Raw genomic sequence first — 9,803 nt, forward strand, 5'->3', positions numbered from 1 at the left:
TCTGCCTTTTCTGCCACACGCGGACCCTCCATTCTCTCTTCGGGAAAATGCCCAAATTCCCACATAATGAAGTGAATGTGCCCAAAATTTAGCATAACTACGCCGCAGTGATGTCGCGACTGTGATTGACATGCTGATGAGCAACAGTCTATCAGCGCCTCCCTCCACTCCCTCCCCTGTAGTCCAGCACTCCTCCTTTACTCCTGCCCAGGCTTTCCGCCTCCACGGCTCTCCTACACTCCCCGCCATCTTCTCGCCCTGCTTTGCACTGAGCCTGGGCCGACGAGCTGCGAGGAGGAGCAGAAGCCACTGACCGCATCTCGGGCCGAGGTAGCGGCCCAGACTTGAGCTTGACCTGGAGGCAGCCATATGCCTGGAGTGCAGGGCACAAGTCGGGGTACCACGCGGGTGGACGGCATCCCCCCACTTATTTTCCAGGGTTTTCCAGGGTGGACGCCGTCCACCCTGCTCAATCAAAACACCGTCCACCCTTCCCAAATACACGCGCACAAAGTGAAGACCACAAACAACAATGTATTTCCGGGTGGCTGGCTGAATCCGGAAATTTCTCGGACTGCCGCCAATCATCACGCCCCATGCCCCTGCACCTACCAGGTTCACCGTTGCCAGGGTACCCACCAATAGACGCCGTGATCTTCAACCAATGGGTGGGTGGGTCTGCAACTCGGCAGTCCCGCCATCCTGCTCCAAGCCCTTTATTTTTCGGGCTTTCCTGCTTTGGCTCCTTTGCTTTTTCGAAGTGACCCGGAACCGGATGTTGACGAGGCTGTTCTGCCTGGCCTTGCCTGCTGCCTGACCTGCCTCCGCCTCCCGCTGCAGACTTCCCTTCACTCTATAGTAAGGGTAGCAATAATGTGAATGGCGGTTGTGTTAGAGTATCAGTTGTAGTATTGTGTAATGGTTAAACAAGTAGTAATGTGTTTGTGTACTGCAGTATATAGTGTTTATTGTAATACCACCACAAACCGAGATGGGTGGCTCATTGGGCCACCAACATTTAGCTAGGTGCCAAAAGTAATCCAAAAAATATTTTTGCCAAGCAATTTTTCAATTTTTTATCCTCGCCAACCATCAGTGAATATGAGTGACAAATGTAAACAATAAAACTGACCCAATGCTTTCTGCTTTCAACAGAAACAAGCAAACGCAAATCCAGCATCATGGATTTCTTTGCAAATGCGAAAAAGAGATCACGGTTTGATTCTGAAAGTAGCCTAGTACAGCCCAGTGCGTGCTTGAACGATGTACCTGCACAAGATTCGGAGAGTATGATGTCAAGCCAAGGATCGGTTCCACCTTCTCCACTGGAAGACTCTTCAACAAAGATCCGGGATGCGGGCGCCAGTTTTGAAAGGGATACCAGCTTGCCAGAGTGTTGGGACCACAATCAGTGGGCTCAATTTAAAGAAAAGTATCCATGGCTAAGTTGTGAAAATGGCCGCCTTGGCTGCAACATATGCAGTGAGGTTAAGCTACTTGGAGCATCACAGGGTGTGGGTTTGTCTAGAGAATGGGTCACTGGGAGCATTGCTGCATCTGGCCCAACAAAAGCTAGCCAGTTAGGCTCACTGCGGAAAAAAATACATAAGCATAAAATTTCTGAAGCACATTGTAATGCATGTGCTATCCAAGATGCATCCAAGAAGGAGGTACTGCCGTCAACGATCCTGCAGCAGCAGAGGCATTATCATGCTTCAACGGTTAAGGTGTTTCGCACTCTTTTCTTTTGTGCAAAAAATAATCGCCCCTTTTCAGACTTTCCAGGTCTAGTAGCTTTGCAGGTTGCTAATCAGTCAGATATGGGCTCGATTCTACACAGCGAGTTCACTGCAGCACAGATAACTGATTGCATTGCTGAGGAAATGCGGAGAAAGCTTTGCATAGGCATTGTTGAACAGGCTCCAAAAATCTCAGTTTATATTGATGAGTCAACAACCCATTCTTCATTGACTGTTTTAATTATTTATGTTCGTGCTGCATTCAATGGAAAAGAGCCCCTCACCTTTTTCCTTGACTTGCTTGAGTTGCCTAGGGGCGATGCAGAGTGCATTGAGTCCTCACTCTTGAAATGTTTGGAAAAACTTGGGTTTTGCAACCAGTTCCTTGCAGACAATTGGATAGGGGTGTGCAGTGATGGTGCCAGTGTAATGCTTGGGAGAAACTCTGGTGTTTTGGAGAGGCTATGTTGTAAATACCCTCGACTTGTAAAATGGCTCAGTGTAGCAGACACGGTTGATACAGTGCCAGGCCTTAAGCACCTTGCATCATTTTTTGAAAAACTGTATGCTGTGTACCACCAGTCTCCCAAAAATCAGCGGGAACTTTCCGCATGTGCAAAAGAGCTAGAGATTGCGATTCTGAAAATTGGGCGAGTATTTTCAATCCGGTGGATTGCTTCTAGCAAAAGGGCAATACGAGCAGTGTGGGAGTCATACCCAGCCCTTCACCAGCATTTTGTTCAGTCCAGCTTAAGTACTTCTCGTGATGCCAAACACCGGTCTACTTTCAGTGGGCTGAATAGAATTCTGACATCTTCCGATTTTGTGCTGAATCTAGCTGGTGTTGCAGATGCGGTTCATGAAATTGGAACACTGTCGGAAGCACTTCAAAGGGATGGGGTAACTCTGCCACGAGCTTACCAGCTCATCAATCGTTCAGTAAGGGCAATTGAAAAGCTTAAGGAGTTTCCAGGGACACACAGGAAGGAGGCTGAAAAAGCTATTGAGAGTGGCTTATTTAGAGGAGTGCCAATCAGCTGTGAGGACTCACGTGGGCAGGTCAAAATAAACCTTTCCCAGTTTTATCAAAATCTGGCAGATAACTTGCGCTCTAGGTTGTATGCACAGTCTGCAAGCAATAGGTCGGCCACATCATCTCGGACAGATGAATTTTTAGCTCTTACATCAGAGATAGATGTTATCAACCCACAGAAATGGCCATATGACATTGAGAGCCCATGGTATGAAGGTGAGGAGAAACTACAAAACCTGTGCAGGAGATTCTGTCTTAATTTCAAAGGCGTATCTGAAGGCTTCAGAGACTATATTGATAATGGTGGTAATGACATTCCAGAGAAACTGCAACCTGTTTTGAGGGCGATAAACACACTTCCTGTGACTTCAAGTGACTGCGAAAGGGGTTTCAGCACAATGAACTTGATAATGTCACCCATACGAAACTGCCTTGGTATCGGACGCCTTTCCTCATTAATGTTCATTAACCTCATGGGTCCTCCTCTGCCTCTTTGGAATCCAGTGCCATTTGTGAACAGGTGGTTGATTGCCCATCGCCATGCAGATGATACTCAATCTAGAAAGGTAGACCCTACAGCCCAGCACAATAAAAGATATGCAGACGCATGGTCGTTTTTTAATTGATAGCTTTCAATGATCTAAGCGGTCTCACAAATTTTCCATGGCCAGACATCCTGTGGCAATATAACATGTCCCATAATGTCTGCAATAACAGATGTACAGAGTATCAAGCTGAAACTGTACAGTGTGCACCTTGCATTTTTTTCTCTCATGGTCCCAGTGTATTATACTTGTCAATAAATTTAAATGTCGTGTTCTCGGTAGCGTAATAAATTTTAAAGTTTTGATAATCACTATTGTAGTTTCTAGTATGTGGTTTTCTTTGGCTTTTTTCAACACAAATTCTGCTTTTGTTCATGGTCCCATGTTTTAGTATGCCTCGCTTACAGCACTTAATGGCTTGACTAATGTAGTTGTACACCAAACTTCATCCACATTTGGGCTGCTAATTCCTCCATACAGGGACCTTAAGTCACAGGCTTCAGTACCAAGCAGCTTCAATTGTTAAATCTTGCAATATATGCAAATGATGGATCTGCCTCACAAGTGATGTCACTTCCTGTCGTGATGTCACTTCCTGTCGTGATGTCACTTCCTGTCGTGATGTCACTTCCTGTCATGATGTCACTTCCTGTCACGCCGTCTAACTTGGAGAGTCCCCCCACTTCTTTTTTTAGGACTTGTGCCCTGCTGGAGTGGCACACCCAGCAGCAGCGAGGGGGATGGGGCAGTGCCAGTGGGGGTACGGAGCGATCTCCCTCATGTCTAGGTTAGTGTGATTCAGCGGCGGGCATCACCCCTGCAAGGCAAGAGGTATCTGGTCTTTACTCGATGTAACAGTGTCGACATTTAAAATAACTTGGAGCAGGTTTCGAATTCAATTTTCAACAGTGGTTCTAGGACGGAGCGGAGCTCAGGGGAATTTCACAGAGTTTTTATGCAACTCCACAGAATTCCACATAGTGAAACTCCGCGAGCTCCACTCACCCTTAATATATATCTGGTTTCTTTACAATTTTAGTGCTGTTGGTGAATTTGCAATTTGGCTTCATAATGGAAAATGTTGCACTAATCTATCAAGCGGGGACCAAGAAGAAAGTGGAATCCCAAAAATGCAATTTCTCATTTCAATTCTCGTGAGAATGTTTGCTATTTGATACAGAAACACGGCTGAATGGAATTAGAACAATCTAGGCCCAAAGTTAGAAAGTTTCTCAGAAAGCGTGCTTTTTTAATTTGGTATCAACACGTTAATCCATATTTGAGAAATGAGTATTTATAGAGGGGCTTGGGTTTGGTAATAAAGGGTTAACCCATAGAAAAACTTCAAGATATCTTGAAAATTGGGTAGCACGTTACTCCTATGGTACCAAAAGCTTTAACATAGCTGCTCCTGGTTCGCGGTGGGCACTTGAGAAACAAAACATAATGGGGGCGAAAATAAATCTTGACAACAGCAATACAGACTTACATGCTTAGAACTCAATAAAGCAGAACTTCAAATTGTGTCGCTTGGCTTATCTTTCTGCCCAGTGAGCTCTCTAAATTACAGTCAAACCAGAATCGACAGTTTTAAAAATATACAGAAGTTAAAATTGTTAAAGTTTCATCTTCAAAAACCTAAGCGCAAAACAGTCCATTCTAATGTTGAAACATCTGGCCCAGATCAATTATAGATTGCTGATTTAAGAGAAATGGAAAATGAAACCTCTGAGATCACTGAGACAATGACGACGCATTATAGACGCGTTCTCTCTAGATGTCTATTGGGGGGCTGATACTCCATTTAAACCAGCTTCTACATTCATACCGGGTTCCCCATGATATTCCATTGATCTCTTCAAAGACAAAGTGGTTGAGGAAGTAAATAACCCTGGGCGTAGATCGCGAAGTAGCACTTCGCGAAGCTACGCAAAGTGCAGTTCGCACTACGCGAGCTACACGTAGCACTTCGCGAACTGCGTAGTACCTTATTCGCACTGTGCCAGATGTCGTTTTCAATGATTGGACAGTGCGGAAAAGCAACCGGCACTGTGCAATCATTGAAAATGGCATCTTGCACAGTGTGAGCTGTAGTTTTCTACTGCTCGAGTAGATTTTTACTCGAGCGGCAGCTTTCTCAACGCGAACTGGTAGTTTCTCATCGCGAGCGAGCATATGCGACCACTCGCAATGAGAAACCTGACCTCCTCGCGTTGAGAATCTCACCAGGAGGTTTATTTTCCATGCTCGTGATCACCAACTTAATGTTGCTGATCGCGAACAAGGAAAAAGTCTCGCCGTGATGTCATTTTGCTTGCTCGCGGTCGCCAACTTGACGTTGAGGACCGCGAGCAAGCAAAAAAGGACCGCAGCACTACGCAACACTACGCTACGCGTGTTCGCACTGTGCTACGTGCAGTTCGCGTAGTGCGAAGTAGCGCGAACTTCGCAAACTACGCGAGCATAGCGTAGTGCTTTGCCCAGGCTTAGAAGTAAATAAATTAAATTCAGTAACCGAGAAGATGCTTAAAAAAAGTAATTATCAACATGTCAGGTGTCAAAATCTGATCAAGAAATTGCAATCTCCTGACCAAACTGTGATTCGAAACACTGATAAGGGCGGCAACATTTTCCTGTGGCTTCCGGCAGACTATAGAGAGAACATATACAGGCAAATAAATGACACTGATTGCTCTGCAAGATGCAGCTTTGAGCATTTGAGACAAGTAAATATACAATGCCAAATTGAGCTGAAAACATGGAGGAATACTGGCTTAATCAATCAGGATGAATGTTTGTTCCTAAAAAAATATTTTCCCAATACGCCAATAATGTACCTCATACTTAAGATTCATAAGAATGGGTCCGGACCACCTGAAAGACCGATTATAAGAGAATGTGTGTTTGAAAACACATCAAGGTGTATTGGATTCTTTCTGAAGGAACATGTTCGTTTTCTGTTTTCCCATGGGATATTTTGATTTAACACTTGTTTCAGACCATGGTGACGCTGCGATTTCTCTGTTTGAAAAACCATATAACATACTGTTTTGGGGATGTGTGCCTGAAGCTTTTAAATATACATAGAAAAGCAGTTTCTATTTGGTGAGCATTTTGATGCAATACTTAGAGATTTGTAGAGGCTTTTTTGAAACTTCTTTCGAGCACGCCCTAATGACAGTTTCATCTTTGACTCTAACTTAGAATATGTTTGTATTTTTCTGTTTTATTTTGGCTTCTGCTAGACAGTATCTGAACTAGTATAAAGACTGAGCTCTATGCTAATTCTAATAATTTTTCATTTTGAGAATTTATTGACATTTTGTACTAACTTCCGGACAGGCTCTGTGGCCAACCCCCTGTGGGCAGTAGGGATGGGCGGAATTTGCGTAGTCGCGCTACGCAAAGCTCCGCAAAATGGTAAAAAAATCTCTGCGAACATGCAGAAATTCCACGAACACGCGGAATTGCTTGTTCGCGATGCTTTTTTCCTGTTCGCGATAGCTGTTTGCATGCTCGGGGGGAATTATCTCGCGAACACGCATTTTGAGAATGCGAACAAGCAAAAAATTCTGCGAACCCACGGAACGCAGAATTTTGGGCAATTTCGCATTCTCCGCGGAACGCGAAATTGCCAAATTCTGCAAATTCCGCGAGCGGAACGGAATTTACCGCCCAGGCCTAGTGGGCACCCAATTACAGTGGGTGGCCAACCTACAGCAGGGCAGTCTTCAACCATCACTGTGATGGGTTGACCCTGAGCCCTATCAAAAGTAAAACTGATCAGCGGTACAAACTCCCTATCACGGTTGGCCTGAACTTGCGACTTTGCCTTGGTCCAGCATGGCCAGATGCCTGCTGTTTTTGCATCACTTGGTACTATTTTTAAGCTTTAAGAATTCACAATTCCAGTTCTATTGAATGCATTTTTGTCCTTTTGGTATCATTTCATACGTTAAAATATTTTTTTTTTGTCTAAATCGGGTTTGGACTTTTTTCTGTGATGTGTTTTTTCACTTTTTAAAAAAATACCCAGAATATTAAAAACGAGGTAGACAAATACAAAATCTATAGTCCCACCGTAAGGGAATGATTTCATGGAGTTGATCAGATAAAGGTTGGTGCCCCATTTTCAACCAGTAAAGTGTACCAGATGGATTTCATAAATTAAAGGCGGTTCGATGCACGTAGAGTCCATGAATTTCTCGATATGTTACATTTTACAGCATGCCAAGCCAGGCTAGGCCAGCTAGAGTTTTAGATTACTTTCTTCAACTCGTCTCAAATGACAAGCACAAAAGCACCACCCATCCCTCGGAGAACATTAGACCCGGCACCCTTGAAGAAAGCCGTGGAACCTTCTTCATGAACAATCTTTCTCCAGCAGTCGATGGTTCAGTACATGATATCTGCTGCTTTTCTGCTGGACTGCATCATCATACGACGTTGGACTGTGTTGAACGGATAGGAAACAACCCTGCCACTGATGTCACTGACTGGGTAATCATCCAACTGATAACGATGTGAGTGTTCTTGGGATCGTGCAACATTCCTTTAGCCGTGTTGTAGATGCCGAAGTAGGCCGCTCTGTAGATGACGATACCCTGCACAGACACGTTGAACCCCTGGGAAAGGCCCTTGATACCATCCGCCAGAAGATCTTAATGAGACAGTCACCCAGACCCTTGAACTCTCGGTCTGCTCCTGCTTTCCCCACATCAGCAGCCAAACGGGTATGGGCAAAGTCCAAAGGATAGACGAAGCTCAGGGAAGTGGCCTCAGCAGCGCCACCGGATGCCAAGTTACCAGCGAAATACCACCAGAACTGGGTTCTCTTCTCCACGTTGCCCAGGAAGATCTGCTTTTCCTTGTCCTTGAATGAAAAGTTGAGGGCCTGGGTTGGGAAGTACCTGATGACGTTGACCAGGTTACCGCACCAGAAAGAGAGGAAACCCTGCTCCTTGGGGATACGGGCCACACAGTCCATGATTCCCTTTGTATTGCTTGTCTGCAGTGATCTGCTTACTGGCATGCTGGACCTGCAGCAACAGCTTGACCCTCTCGATAGGTGCCACTTCGGTCTTGGTTGTGGCTGCGGTCAATCCACCGGCCAGAAAGTCCTTGGCAAAGGAAATAGCGGCATCCGTCATGGTGAGGGTTGGTGATTATTACTAAGTTATACAGAACACTTTGTTCTACTCCTGATGGTTTGGGTCTACATGTCCAATGGCTGGGAGGAAAACTGGCAAAATGGCTGACTCTTATACAGCAGCGAAGCTTTCCGCCGGGCGGTAATGACAAACTCTGGCGTCCTCGAGATCTGATTTATTATTGTTTGTGTGTTGCAAAACTACTTTGCACATTGTCTCAACATTAGGTCTGCCTGGCTCTGGATCAACTTGAGGTTCTCTTTGATCTACGGGCCCTATCCTCCATCCACAGTCTAACCTCATGTGCCAAGGTGCCAAGAACTAAATACAGAGCATTAATATTTGATGTAAAGCGAGAGACTGACTGACTGACTGACTGAATTATTTATTAAGCGCACTTTTGCCGAGGCGTCTTGGCGCTGTATGAGGGTAGAGATTAGCTACATCCAGTCTAGGATTTAGTGAATAGCCAGGTTTTTAAGGCCTTTCCAAACAGAGTCTTATTTGTTCCTAGTCGTAGCTCTGTGGGTAGAGAATTCCACAGTTTTGCTGCTTGAAATGAAAAAGTCTTGCTACCCCATCGGGTCCTCTTGATCTTAGGTAGGCAGACCAGACCTAGATTGCCAGATCTTAATGTGCGAGGCGGTACATATCGAGGAAAAAGAGATTTCATGTCCTCTGCACCTCCTCCGTTTACAGCTTTATGTACTAGGCATAGAGCCTTGAACTGCACCCTTCGACGAACAGTGAGCCAGTGAAGAAGCCTTATGCCAGTTGACGTCGGATGGTGTTTCGGAAGATCTAGCAGTACTCTTACAGCAGCATTCTGCAACGACTGGAGTTTGGAGAGTTGTCTTTCTCCAATTCCGGCATACAATGCGTTGCAATAATCGATACGAGATAAAACTAAGGCTCCTACTACTGTTTTCCTTAATGAAAAAGGTATGAAAGGCAATATTTTTCGGAGAACCTTGATCGTAAAGAAACAAGCCGAGGTGACCTGATTGACTTGAGAAGTGAGTGTTAGGTCTTTGTCAACCAGGAAACCTAGATTTTTTACTTTTTGTGCCGGGACTGGACAAGTGCCTGCTTCTGGAGGCCACCATGTGTGATTCCAGATAGAAGATTTTTGGCCAAATTCTATCACCTCAGTTTTCTCTGTATTGAGCTTTAGAAAATTTGTGTTCATCCAGCTCATAACACTAGAGAGGCAGTTTCTGAATCTCTCCGCTGTGAATTCCACACTCTGTGTAAGAGACACCACTAGCTGGGTGTCGTCAGCATACGACACCAATTTTAATCCTTGATCTTTTTATTAATTTTGTCAGTGGCGTCA

At 44.9% G+C, this 9,803-nt stretch overlaps 1 protein-coding gene and 1 pseudogene across 1 annotated transcript; one reads left to right on the plus strand and one right to left on the minus strand.

Moving 5' to 3' along the window:
- Window positions 1-1,181: 1,181 nt before the first annotated feature.
- LOC146786181 (E3 SUMO-protein ligase KIAA1586-like) lies at window positions 1,182-3,398 on the plus strand. The gene has a single exon (XM_085633169.1). It carries the CDS (start codon window positions 1,182-1,184, stop codon window positions 3,396-3,398), a length of 2,217 nt encoding a protein of 738 aa, XP_085489295.1.
- A 4,176-nt stretch (window positions 3,399-7,574) lies between these two features.
- On the minus strand, window positions 7,575-8,467 carry LOC146786182 (ADP/ATP translocase 2 pseudogene; annotated as a pseudogene).
- Between the last annotated feature and the right edge of the window lie 1,336 nt (window positions 8,468-9,803).

This window comes from Triturus cristatus, chromosome 11 (genome assembly GCF_964204655.1).
Source record: "Triturus cristatus chromosome 11, aTriCri1.1, whole genome shotgun sequence".
Classification (NCBI taxonomy): domain Eukaryota; kingdom Metazoa; phylum Chordata; class Amphibia; order Caudata; family Salamandridae; genus Triturus; species Triturus cristatus.